This window comes from Hypanus sabinus, chromosome 8 (genome assembly GCF_030144855.1).
Source record: "Hypanus sabinus isolate sHypSab1 chromosome 8, sHypSab1.hap1, whole genome shotgun sequence".
NCBI lineage: Eukaryota > Metazoa > Chordata > Chondrichthyes > Myliobatiformes > Dasyatidae > Hypanus > Hypanus sabinus.
The window spans coordinates 144,550,339-144,564,276 of NC_082713.1; the positions used below are offsets into that span (position 1 = coordinate 144,550,339).

General features: G+C 42.1%; 1 protein-coding gene across 5 annotated transcripts in view; it reads right to left on the reverse strand.

Moving 5' to 3' along the window:
• si:dkey-82f1.1 (DENN domain-containing protein 2A) overlaps positions 1–13,938 on the reverse strand; it is a 98,803-nt gene that overhangs the window by 27,977 nt on the left and 56,888 nt on the right. For 4 of the 5 annotated variants that reach the window (XM_059978100.1, XM_059978099.1, XM_059978101.1 and 1 more), the window contains exons 4-9: positions 12,880–13,031; positions 11,178–11,326; positions 7,013–7,213; positions 6,447–6,540; positions 2,958–3,008; positions 596–783 (exon numbers count right to left, since the gene is read on the reverse strand). In XM_059978100.1, the coding sequence (XP_059834083.1) occupies positions 596–783; positions 2,958–3,008; positions 6,447–6,540; positions 7,013–7,213; positions 11,178–11,326; positions 12,880–13,031 (835 nt within the window). The remainder of the gene's footprint in view (positions 1–595; positions 784–2,957; positions 3,009–6,446; positions 6,541–7,012; positions 7,214–11,177; positions 11,327–12,879; positions 13,032–13,938) is intronic. The other variant, XM_059978103.1, reaches the window with a different exon arrangement.

Here is a 13,938-nt window from a genome sequence, read left to right on the forward strand (position 1 = left end):
TTATACTATAATTTCTCTGAGAAATACTTTACACGTTAAAGGTGCAAATTTGGCCTATGTTAAAGATGTGTATGAACTGTCCTTGCCCAACAACACTGGTATGTTATAGCATGTGCCTGCCTTTCACACTAACGTTCACCTCTGGGAGTCAATCAGCAGGTGCCCAACCCCAGGAAAATGTGGTGTTGTAAAAGAACACTGTATTTGAAACAGCTAACGTGTTTTTGCAGTGCAGATTGCTCCAGAACAGTCCCTGAATGAAGTAAAAGAAACAGCACCATCAGGAGTGTAATCAATTGAACTGACAAGGAGAGAAGGAAGCCTGTAAAGAGCCACTTACTGCAGAAGCAAATTCAATAAGTGAATTATGTTTTTAAGAGAAATCGAATGCTTAGGAACAATCTTCAAGCTTTCTCTTTCCGTTAATGCATGGCGATTTATCGTTGACTACCCTCCACTCACCTCCAATTACTGTATCAAAAGTCCATTTAACAGATTTGAAAAATCCATAAGCTGTTCAATACGCCAGCCCTCTGGAAGAAATGGAAGACAGAGAAAGGAAGAGATCTTTCTCTAAACTCAAGCACCTTCTCACCTTCAGAGGAAACTGCTGGGTGACCTCAGGGACATACGCACTACTTCCCTTCTTCATGTGGAGCGCGACCACCACAAAGAACTCAAATAGCTGCCACTCCTGGAACTCAATGAGATCTCTCTCCAAGGTTCGGTAGCGACTCTTCTGCTTCAACAAGGACTTCACCAACACGAGACGCTGACTGTGAGCTGTCAGTGGAGGAAGGGAAAGGAATTAACTGGAAAACTAAGCAAACACTGCAGATGCTGAAAATCTGAAATGAAAACAGAAAGTGCTGGAAAGGTTCCAATATTAGATGTCAGACCTGAAGTGTTAACTCTATTTCTTTCCATAGATACTACCTGATCAGCTGAGTGTTCTCAGAATTTTCCATGTTATTATAGGAATTAGTTTAATTGAATCTAATTATGTTTCTGTTTTACTAACAAATAAAATGCCTATTACTTAACAGAATAAAGTATATTATGTTATTTAACTTCTGAGTAGCAGCTATTCACAAATATAGATTCACTGTGAGGGATTAAAGAGATTGATCTGCTGAGTTCATTGTCCTCGGCACAACAGACATTACACACACACAAAATGCTGGTGGAACTCAGAAGGCCAGGCAGTGTCAATGGAAAAGAGTACAGTGAATGTTTCAGGCCATGGCTCTTCATCAGGACTAGAGAAAAATAGATGAGCAGTCAGATTTAGGTGGGAGGAAGGGAGGAAGAAACACAAGGTGATAGATGAAACTGGGGAGAAGGGGTGAAGTAAAGAGCTGGGAAGTTGATTGGTGAAAGATAAAGGGCTGGAGATGGGGGAATCTGATAGCAGAGGACAGAAAGCCATGGAAGAAAGAAAAGAGGGGTGGAAAACCAGAGGGAGAGAGGTGATGGGCAGGTAAGGACATGAGGTGAGAGAGGGAAAAGGGAATGTGGAATGGCGAAAGACGGGGAGTGGTGGGGGCACCACCAGGTTGAGAAATCGACGTTCATGCCTTCAGGCTGGAGTCTACCTGGACAGAATGTAAGATGCTGCTGCTCCAACCTGAGTATGGCATCATGACAGCAGTAGAGGAGGCCATGAACTGACATGTCAGAAAGGGAATGGGAAATGGAGTTAAAACAGGTGGGTGCTGGGAGATCACGGACAGAGCCTAGGTGCTCCCCGAAGCGGTCTCCCAATCTACGTCATGTCTCACCGATACACAAGATACCTACATGCTTATAGATCAACTACTGGAATTAAATAAGTTCCAGAAAGCCAGGAGTCACATGATGCAAAAGAAATTATTTCACTTCCAATGGGCTTTGATCACCTTTGGGGAGGGGTAGAGAGGTGAGGTATTAAAGCAAATTCACTGGAATTATATCTTCTCCAAAATCCGCTCAGTCTTCTTTGTACAAATGATGATTTTCCTGTCCAAGGAAATTACACAATTGCTGACTGGGCCATGATGCTCAAGTCCGACATGATTGTGGGGAATCAGATGGACCAGCCAGCCAGCCTTTTCAAAATCCATTAGTTTCATAGGTTCGTAGGACCAGCAACAGGTCAAAAGAAGTCAGCTATAAAACATCCAGTTGCTCTGACTCACACAGTTGGACTCTTGATTAGCAGTCATAGCAATTATAAGCAGTTATTTTTTAAGTACGTATTCTGATCTTGCCCCACTAATTCACATGGCTCCTACCTCCATCCCTGTTCTTAAGGTAGCCCTTCAACCATCTTTGCCTGAACATTTTGTAATTATTCGGAACAATTTTTCTATATCTTAACATCCAATCTTAATTTGGATTGATTTTAAAGTCTTTACTTGGCCTCTGTAATAAATGCAATCTGAAAATGCCCAGTATTAAGGTGCCCCACAAGAAGTTCTGCACTTCCCCTCTACACCCTGACTGGGGCAACACTACAAGTACAATTGACTGTACAAGTAATTTCTCATCCAACAAGGGCTACAATTTTTAAAAATGTGACCGAGCTTTAAATTTTCAAACCACGCCCAGGAGCCCTGCAGACAGTCTACAGTTAATGGGCTTCTGGCCACCAAATGTATCTGATGCTACTGTATTCAACCAGGGTTCTGAGGACTTTGTTACATTAGTGCAATGGGTCTGGATCTAATTGAAACTGATCTCTGTAACTCTAAGAAAGCTTTGGAATGCAGGGAACATTAAACAATAGTGAAGAAATTTATTAGTAATCAGAATCAGATTTAATATCACCAGCATGTCATGAAATTTATTAAGGTTGTGGCAGCATTATAATGCAATACATGATAATAAAAGGAAAACTATGAATTACAGTAAATATGTATATCAAATAGTTTAAGTAGTGCAAAAGCTTAAATAATACTGTACAGAAATTAGCTTACCTTTAAGTTTTTCTTCAGTCTCACTGTCAGTTTCACTGTTTTCATCTGTAACTAAATTGACACAAGTTGCCTTATGAAGGAACAGCCATTAACATATTGCTAATTTTATCTCAGGAAATCTCAGTCTTGCGTAACGTATTTAATCAGATTCATCCCTACCAATTTCTTCCACAAATGAATCCCATGGCCCCTTCAAGAATTTACTTTAATGCCCCAATAGCTCAATAATCCTGGGAGAGGAAGTAGTAATGATAATGGATATTTTGTAATAGGAACTGGAAGATGTAATACTACTCATGTTGACTTCCACACTTTTCCAAACTTCTGAACTGTGATTTGATTTACACACATGAAATGAGGTCAAGGTTAATGGGCTTCCTCCATAACACATCCTTAAACAGCTTGAATAATCATTTGCTTTATTTGAAAATGTTCCTTTTAGCAACTACTGGAATGTGTTTTGCCTAATTGGTACCATTAGTAGGGATAGGAGAAAATACTTCACTGATCAATCATTCCTTCACTGGCACTATCCAAAAGAAAATGTTCACAGAAATTAACTGACAAGTTCAAATGTAAGAAGTAATTCCACATTAAAACTGTGTTGTGTCTAAATACCTACTATGTTATCCAAGTGAACTGCAAGTAGACCACATCTCTAAGTGGTTTCTCTACCTCTAATTCACATGCTCATGGAAACCAAAATTAATTTAATGACAATATTTCAGTGTTCAAATAATCAGAAATTCCAAAATATAAGATAACACAGTTTAATACTATTGTTCAGCTGAGACTCCTAATTCTTAATTACACTTCCCCTCACACAGTCTTCATCCCTGCACCCAGCCACTTAAACCCCATCACAAGGTTATGTTTTAATGAGAAGCAAGTTTAGCAGATAGGTCTTAAAGGGACATGCCACAATGCATTCCACACCCTTCCTGCTATAGGGAGGTGAAATTATGGGAGGACCTGGGAGTAGGGAGAGGTTTATCAGAAGGATCTCTATATGTCAGTGAAGAACTTTGCACATAGGAGTCATGCTCTCTGATAGGACATTGCCTGGGAAGTCTTTAAACTATTGTATCACATAAACACAATCCATGAAAGTCTACATTTTGGGAAAGGTGCCTGTTGGGTTTCTCCTGTGGGCTGAAAGAGAAGTATATGGTTTTAACATGTATAAAATTGGAATAACATTCCTAATGCAGGAGTGAACAGCAAACTTTAAGACGGGGCACTGACCAACAGCAGCAATGGACAATAATCTTGAGCCTATGAAGCCAAAGGTTCCACTTTCTCCTCCTACCCCTCCTCACAGCCCTCCACCCTGCTCTCATGACTACACCCCTCCCCCACCTGAAACCACCACGGTGGGCTTCACAGCTGAACAGGTGAGAAGACAGCTGAAAAGTCTCCACCCAAGAAAGGCTGCAGGCCCGGATGGAGTCAGCCCCAGAGTGCTCAAAGCCTGTGCCTCCCAGCTATGTGGAGTACTTCACCATGTCTTCAACCTGAGCCTGAGTCTCCAGAGGGTTCCTGTGCTGTGGAAGACGTCCTGTCTCGTCTCTGTACCGAAGACGCCGCACCCCAGTGGCTCCAATGACTACAAACCGGTGGCATTGACCTCCCACATCATGAAGACCCTGGAGAGACTTGTTCTAGAGCAGCTCCGGCCTATGGTTAGGCCACACTTAGACCCCCTCCAGTTCGCCTATCAGCCCTGACTAGGAGTTGAGGATACCATCGTCTTCCTGCTGAACTGTGTCTACGCCCACCTGGACAAGCCGGTAAGCACTGTGAGGGTCATACTTTTTGACTTCTCCAGTGCAATCAACATCATCCGCCCTGCTCTGCCGGGTGAGAAGCTGGCAGTGATGCAGGTGGATGCTTCCCTGGTGTCATGGATTATTGATTACCTGACTGGCAGACCACAGTACGTGTGCTTGCAACACTGTCAGACAGAGTGGTCAGCAGCACTGGGGCTCCACAGGGGACTGTCCTGTCTCCCTTTCTCTTCACCATCTACACCTCGGACTTCAACTACAACAAAGTCTTGCCATCTTCAGAAGTTCTCTGATGACTCTGCCATAGTTGGATACATCAGCAAGGGTGATGAGGCCGAGTACAGGACTACGGTGGGAAACTTTGTCACATGGTGTGAGCAGAATCATCTGCAGCTTAATGTGAAAAAAAACTAAGGAGCTGGTGGTGGACCTGAGGAGAGCTAAGGCACCGGTGACCCGTTTCCATCCAAGGGGTCAGTGTGGACATGGTGGAGAATTACAAATACCTGGGGACACGAATTGACAATAAACTGGACTGTTCAAAGAACACTGAGGCTGTCTACAAGAAGGGTCAGAGCCTTCTCTACTTCCTGAGGAGACTGAGGTCCTTTAACATCTGCCGGACGATGCTGAGGATGTTCTACGAGTCTATGATGGCTAGTGTTATCATGCTTGCTGTTGTGTGCTGGGGCAGCAGGCTGAGGGTAGCAGACACCAACAGAATCAACCAACTCATTCATAAGGCCAGTGATGTTGTGGAGGTGGAATTGGACTCTCTGACGGTGGTGTCTGAAAAGAGGATGCTATCCAAGTTGTATGCCATCTTGGACAATGTCTCCCATCCACTCCATAATGTACTGGTTAGGCACAGGAGTACCTTCAGCCAGAGACTCATTCCACCGAGATGCAACACTGAGTGTCATAGGAAGACATTCCTGCCTGTGGCCATCAAACTTCACAACTCCTCCCTTGGAGTGTCAGACACCCTGAGCCAATAGGCTGGTCCTGGACTTATTTACACTTGGCATTATTTACCAATTATTATTTAATTATTTATGGTTTTATATTGCTGTATTTCTACATTATTCTTGGTTGGTGCGACTGTAACAAAACCCAATTTCCCTCAGGATCAATAAAGTATGTCTGTCTGTCTGTGACTGTGTTCCTGACCTCTGACGGCAAAGCAGTCAGGAATCGTACAAGACCATGTTTGCAGTCAAAGAGAAATAATATCATTCAATCAGCATTGTTTCAGTGAAACAGGCTTATTGCAAACTCTTGGCTCTATGAGTGATAAACTTTTGTTTTCAAACCAGTAGCTTGTAAACTAAGTTGGAGACAAATATTGCATGTTGCAATAATATTGGTGACATTGGGGTGAGGAGTATGGAAATTGGTGCTGGAGATAAAAGGTTTTAGATCAAATGGAAATCCTGGAGATAAATTTTTTGAATGGACATTTTTACAAAGTGCACAATATTTCTCCATTATGCATGAAGCTAATTTCCAACTACAAGGGATTGTTATTTTTGGAATTGTACAAATGAATTCCTATTCCCATGTGTTTAACAGCTGATGACTACATCCTCTTAATAAACATAAAAATAACTTTGCGGCATTTATCTATTTTTTATTCTACATACAGTAATTAATCTGTTCACTTAAATTGGATGACACAATAGGGATTGTGCACAAGCCTTACCTCTTCCTGTGTTGGCCTCAGAAGACTGAGTGATTCGTCTTACTTTCTTCCTCCCCCTCCTAGCCTCGTAGATTGCATTAATCTTCAACACCACCTGCATTTGAAAACAATGAGAATTCAACCGAAGGATCAACAATGCTGCGTTGAAATTGCTGCTGAGCAAACTTAGTCAGATTCAACCAGAGTTCACATCTGAGGCTTAATGCTAAATCCTAATACTGGCGATGATGAGAAATAGACCCGGTTTCTTATCAAGACCAAACTATTGGACAGTAACAACTTCACAAATGAGGAGGTCATCATTGACCATGGCTATGCAGATTCTCAGTAAATATAAATGGTAGCTCTGAAGCGAAGATACTAGACAATTCACGTGGGCTCCAGTTAAGCTTCATTAGTTGCTGTGGATATTTCTGGAAAATGGCCAAACAAGGTCAAAAATGGAAAACGGTCAAAACTCTATCCCAATCTTAGCTGATGGCAATCAGTGACCCTGCTGATAAATCCTGATCATGATTAAAACAACACTCAGACTAACCAAACAAAATCTGTAAGAAGTTACAGACCTTGGGGATCTTTCTTCTCCTTCTTAATAACTGAGAATCTCCTGCCAGGCTCTGTGTGTCATCTGGACTGCTTGGGGTAGAAGGCGGGCTGGCTTTTGGTGGCGAGTTAATGCCATCTTTACTGATTTTTCTGATATCCAGCAATTTGAAACTTCTCCTGTCTGAGGAGTGTCGAAAGAGGGAGGAAGTTTTCAAAGGAAGCTGTGAAAACAGAGCAGATCTCCACATTAATCATCAAAGATACAACGGAAAGCACAGAGCTGACTCGGTAACTCGACCAACACAGCAGTTCCAGAATACAACCAATCCAATCAAATCCAATCGAAAATAAAATTGAAGTTATGCTAAGCAGATGGTCCTCTATTTTAAAAGCAGTTCCTGAAAAAGTTATGCCTTCAAGCAGTCCCATGTTGCTGATCCTCTTGGGCCTGCCAGCCTTGTGTGGTCGGATCAGCAAATGCATTAGGTTCTCATTTGGAAGGTCTGCGGTTTATTTTGGAAAGCGCTGGATTTCTCTTCAAAACACAATATTCAAAAAACAAAATCTCCTGCTTGTCAATGAAGTTTCATTCACATCATGAGCCCGTTTTGATTTGGTGTACTTAAATGGTGCAATAGAGGACTGTGCTTTGCAAGGTTTCCCAGAAAATAGCAGACTGGACTTGTCCAATACAAAAACTCTCCAGACAACAGTGGATGTGACAAAATGAAGATTGAACTTTGAATCTAACCAAAGTAAATTTATTGTCAAAGTGCATATACATCACCATATACAGCCCTGACATTTCATTTTCCTCCGGGCATTCACAGTAAATACAAAGAAACAGAGTCAATAAAAGACCACAACCAACAGGATGGACAAACAACTAATGTGCAAAAGACAAAAAAAACTGTGCAAGTACAAAAAAAATGCAATAAATATCGAGAACATGAGATGAAGAGGCCTTAAAAGTGAGTCCATAGGTTGCGGGAACAGCTCAGTGATGAAGTAGGTGAAGCTGAGTCAAGTTATCCCCTTTGGTTCAAGAGCCTGATGGTTGAGGGTTAATAACTGTTCCTGAACCTGGGGGCACAAGCCCCAAGGCTCCTGTACCTCCTGGCAGCAAAGAGGAGAGCATGGCCTGGGTTGTGGGGTCCTTGATGGAATGAAGTTTATTTCACATCGTGAGCGCGTTTGACTCGCTGTACTTAGATTGCTGCAAAAGAGGACAGTGCTTTAAGAAAAGCAGACTGAGCTTGTCCATCCACAAAAATGGATGCCGTTTTCCTGCAACAGAGCTCCATGTGGACGTGTTCAATAGACTGGAAGGCTTTCGCAGAGATAGACTGGGCAGTATCCTCTACCTTTTGTAGAATTTTACCTTCAAGGGCATTAGTATTTCCATAGCAGGTTGTGATGCAATCAGTCAATATACTCTACCACACATCTATACAAATTTGTCAAAGTTTAAGATGGCATGCCAAATCTTCACAACTGCCTAAGGAAGCAAAGCTGCTACCATGCTATATTTGCAATAGCACTTGCATGCTGGACCCAGGACAGATGCTCTGAAATGATAACACTGAGGAATTTAAAGTTGATGACTCTCTCCACCTCTGATCCCCGCGGCTCATAGACTTCTGGTTTCCTCCTCTGAAGTCAATAATCAGCTCCCGGTCTCACGGATACTAATTGAGAGGTTATTGTTCTGGCACTAATTAGCCGCATTTAGAATCTGCCTCCTAAATGCTAATTCATCACCATTTTTGATTCGGCCAATGACAGTGGTGTTGTCAGCAAACTTAAATATGGCATTGGAGCTGTGCTTGGCCTCACAGTCATAAGTATAAAGTGAGTAGAGCAGGGGGCTAAGCACACAGCCTTGTGGAGCACCTGTGCCGATAGTGATTATGGAGATGTTGTTGCCAATCCGAACTGACTGGGGTCTGCAAGTGAGGAAATCAAGGATCCAGTTGTACACAGATGTATTGAAGCCAAGGTCATGGGGTTTATTGATTAGTTTTGAGGGATGATAATGTTGATTATCAAGCTGTAGTCAATGAAGAGCATTCTGATGTATGCACCATCACTGTCCCGATGTTCCAGGGTTGAGTGAAATAACATCTCCTCTTCACTGACAATCAAAACTGATGCACCTCGAGGATGCATGCTTAGCCCACTGCACCATTCTTTCTACACCCATGATTGTGTGGCTCAAATGCCATCTATAAATTTGCTGATGACACAACTATCGTTGGCAGAATCCAGATGGTGGCAAGGAGGTATACAGGATCAACTGATTGACTGTGTCACAGCAACAACCTTGCACTCAGTAAGACCAAGGAACTGATTATGTACTTCAAGAAGGGGAAGTCGAGGGAACACATGCCAGGACTCATCAAGGGATCAGAAGTAGAAAGGGTGAGTAGTTTCAAGTCCCTGCGTGTCAACATCTCTGAAGGTCTATCCTGGGCCCAACATATTGATGCAATCACAAAGAAGGCATGACAGCAGCTATACTTCAATAGGAATTTGATGAGAATTGGCCTGTCACCAAAGACAAATTTCTACAGATGTATCAGAGAGCATTCTAACGAGCCGCATCACCATCTGGTATGGAGGGGCCACAGCACAGGATCAGAAAAAGCTGTAGATAGTTTCAAACTCAACCAGCCCTATCATGGGCACTAGCCCCCTAGTATCCAGGGCATCTTCAAAAGGCAATGCCTCAAAATAAGTGGTATCCATCATTAAGGACCCTCATCACCCAGAACATGCCCTCTTCTCATTGCTATCATCAAGGTGGAAGGACAGGAGCCTGAAGACACACACTTTAGAAACAGCTTCTTCCCCTCCACCCTCAGAATTCTGAATAGACAACGAAATCAAGAACTCCACCTCAGTATTTTTCCCTCTCTTTTGTACTACTTATTTAACGTAAATTTCTTCTTTTATATTTACTTTGTATTGCAATTTATAGTTTTTATTAATATGTATTGTGATGTACTGCTGCTGCAAAACAACAAATATCACAATGTATGTCAGTGATATTAAACCTGATTCTGAAGAGCCAATGGAAATGGCATTTCTGTAGACCGGTTCTGCCGGCAGAAAATTGGAGCAGATCCAAGTCGCTTCTCAGGCGAGAGTTGATGTGCTTCATCACCAACCTCTCAAAGTACTTCATCAAGTGGATACAAGTGCCACAGGACGATAGTCATTGAGGCAGGTTACCACGCTCTTCTTGGGCACCAGTCTAACTGAAGCCTGCTTGAGACCTCAGACTGCCGAAGCCAGAGGTTAAAGATATTGGTGAACATCCCAGCCACTTGATCAGCACCAGATCATTAGTACTTGGAAAGGTACCATGTCTGGGCAGGATGCTTTCCATGGGTTCACCCTCCTGAAGGAGGCTCTCATGTTGGCCTCAGAGACTGAAATCACAGTGTCAACGGGAGCTGTGCTAGATCATGAATGTGCCTCCCCTGTTTTGACAGTCAAAGTGGGCATAAAAGGCATTGAGCTCGTGTTGTCACCTACGTCACGGTTTCACTTTGTAGGAGGTGATAGCATTCAATCACTGCCACAGCGGTCAAGCATCCCTCAGTGATTCAGAATTGGTGCTTTACAGGTGAGATAGCTTTCTGGAGGTTGCACTAGGACCACTTGTACAAATGCCACTGATCTGGCCCTCAGCATGGTTCAATCAGGACCTCCGGTTGAGGAAAATTCTGAATGACTTTGAGGAGACATGCTCGTCTACAACTGTTTTTATAAAGTCCAACAACCATGGCTTAGTCATTCAAGTCCTCTGACGAGTCCTTGACCGTGACCCAGTTCACTGACTCAAAACGCAAAAATAAACTGCAGATGCTGTGGATCAAAGAATACGTACACAACGCTGGAAGAACTCAGCAGGTCAGGCAGCATCCGTGAGATTCCTGATGAAGGGTGTTCTTTTCTCACGGATGCTGCCTGACCTGCTGAGTTCTTCCAGCGTTGTGTACGTATTCACTGACTGAAAGCAGTCTTGTAGCTGCTCCTCTGCCTCTCACAACCACCTCTTTGTTCTCCTTATTTCTACAGGCTTGCCCTTTATTCTCTGGCTGTATGCAGTATTCTATGGTGATTAAGCAATGTTTCTATCCAGGTGGCAAAGATAAACAGTTATTCCAGTTGTGTTACCTTTGTGGGTGTGTCTGGTCTGTTTTCTGTTGGGGATCCTGGTTTGGGGGTGGAGCCAGCTGAAGAAAGATGGACTTGGATGCACTGTTTCCCTAGTGGGTGCCTGTCTGCAGATTCTATATCTTCATAAGGATTTTCCTTGGGAATGTCTGTGATATAAATAAAAAAATAATAGCAACAAATACGTTATCTTTTTCAGCTCAACAGAATGGTGATTGTTTCTAATTTTCAATCATCCTATGTCTCAATGTTAGTAACTTTCATAGTTATTCCCATTATTGCTGATTTGGTAAATCACCTCTCATTTTGGAAATTAGACCATGATTGCCAAAGTGATTAATGGCATTATATTCCAATGGTGACATGTTACTTTTCTTTGGAACTCTGCTCATCAACACTTATCCAATGATTTTAAAGACGGTTTGTCAAGGTACCTTACATCTGAAAAAAACTTGAAAACCAAAATATCTAATTTATTTCAATTAATTTTGTCACAGTTTTGAACTAAATCAGAAACTCAGGTGCTGTCAGAGATCCATGCTGTATCATTCTTACTCTTACACGTGACTCTTACTAATACACTCTTCAGAAACCAGCAGCCTTCAAACAAACCAAACTTCATTGTTGTTAGAAGAGTGAACAATGATTTTATCTATTCACCTATTTTGATCAAGCAAACATGTTCTTCATGTCTTCAGAGACTTATTTAGTTTCATATATTAGTAAAACAAGAAAATAGTGTGACTTCGCCTTCTTGAGCTACCGCAGCCCTGCAAGGAGAGGTACCTTCTCAGAGTTCTCAGTTAGGGAGTTCCAGGTTTTTGCCCCAGCAGAAAGGAATGGTGATTTTATTTTTCAAGTAAGAATGCCGTGTGACGGAGAAAATTTTCTACTGGTTCCAGATGACATTTACCACCTTGGAGAACAATGGTTGGAAGTGCTATGAATCAAGCTCATTGTAGAAGCTTTGTAAAAGGACCTCCAGTGTCCTGGCAGAAAAAAGGGGGGTAGATGATGAACCCAAGAAATTCCTCCAGTGAAAGCCTCTAACAATCAGAGCCATGTTATGTTTCTTACTTCCTCTGCAATATTTCTTTTCTTAAATATAGTTTCCCCAATTATACTCTTGATTGCTAGGCTAAAAGTTTTGGCTCTATTCTTTGAGAGCTTCAACTGCACCTTTCTTCCACTTGGAGCTGACATTAAGATTTACTGAGCTCTTAAGTCACATATTCCATTCTGGAAGCCCCTTTCTTTCTCGGCAATTCAAGTCCTTACATTGGTACAATTCAAGCTTTGCATCATGTCCTGATGAAGGATCTCGGCCCACAACATTGACTGTTTATTCCCATCCATAGATGTTGCTGGACCTGCTGAGTTCCTCCAGCACATTGTGTGTGTTGCTCTAGATCTCCAGCATCTACAATACCTCTTATGTCTCCAATCATGTGATTACAGCTGCTTGGTAATCTTAATTTCTTTTCTTACTTTATACCTACTTTGTTCAAATTCCTTTTTAATCTGGTATTCCTGAACTATTTCAACCCATTTCAAATATTAATCATTTTCAAGTTTGGCCAATTAGCCAATCCAAGTTATTGGCACAGTACAAATCCAGTATTTTATCCAGGACCACAAGATTGGATTCTCAGCAACGACAGTGGTAAGTTGGAGAATTGAGTTCACAGACCCCGAAGCTTACCCAGGATATCCTCATATATGTTCTCTTCTGATAAAGCGCAGTTCAGTGCCAACTTTGATTGAGCATACCAATCCACCTGCCCATTTCTGCAGAAATTAGGAGATTGAAGCCTTTGAAGGTCTTTTACATCTTCAAATTCAAAAGATTTCCGACTGTATCAATAAAAGCACATGACAGATTTAATTTATATCTCAGTTAAAAGCATTTAGAATATTACTTTATGCTTTGTACATTTATAAAATATGATATAACACTGAGGAAAAAAAGGAACTGAATTTAGAAGACTTTGAAACACTGATGAAATAGGCAGGCAGTGGTAAACATGCAGGGAACATGAAGTAATGCATTTGAACAGGAGAATGGGCAGAAGCAATACAAACTAAACTACCATAGGGACCTTTGTAAAAGATGTTACATGGGAAAGGGATGCTTATACTGAGAAAGCCATAGACTGGGAAACTGAACAAGCGTGGGCCAATCTTTTTCAATGCCATGAAATAATCACGTCCAGAAAAAGAAGCTGATTATTAGCAGGCTAGGATGCAAACTCGGCTTACTTGAAGTGCTCCTGCATGGCTTTCAGTTTTGTCCTTAAGTTGAACAAAACAGGATTTGGTAGTACACACCTGCATATTTAACTGGTGGATACTGTGTTAAATGCAATGGCTTACAGAGAAATTTTGTTTGAGGTGGGAACAGAGGCATCCTTACTAGGGGGTTTTGGTGGCCACACTTCAAAAGCCCTTGACTGCGGGAGGAGGGGAATGACAAGGGCAGATGGACAGCCTGCCAGAAGGAAGATGGAGGAAGGGTGCAGAGCATTTTGAACAGGTTTTCCGGAAATATTTTTCCTACAATGACAGAGCTTGGGGAGAGAGTCTGCTTCTCGAAGAAGTTTCTCATGGACCTCTGTCACATCCTCCAGCTACACCCACAAGTAAACGGCAAGGTGAGAACCACATATTAATGGCATTGAAAGTGATGACTGTGCTGAACTTTCAAGCTCATGGCCAGTGGCAGAGGTGCAAATCACACCTTGCAATCTCCAGCACTGATTTC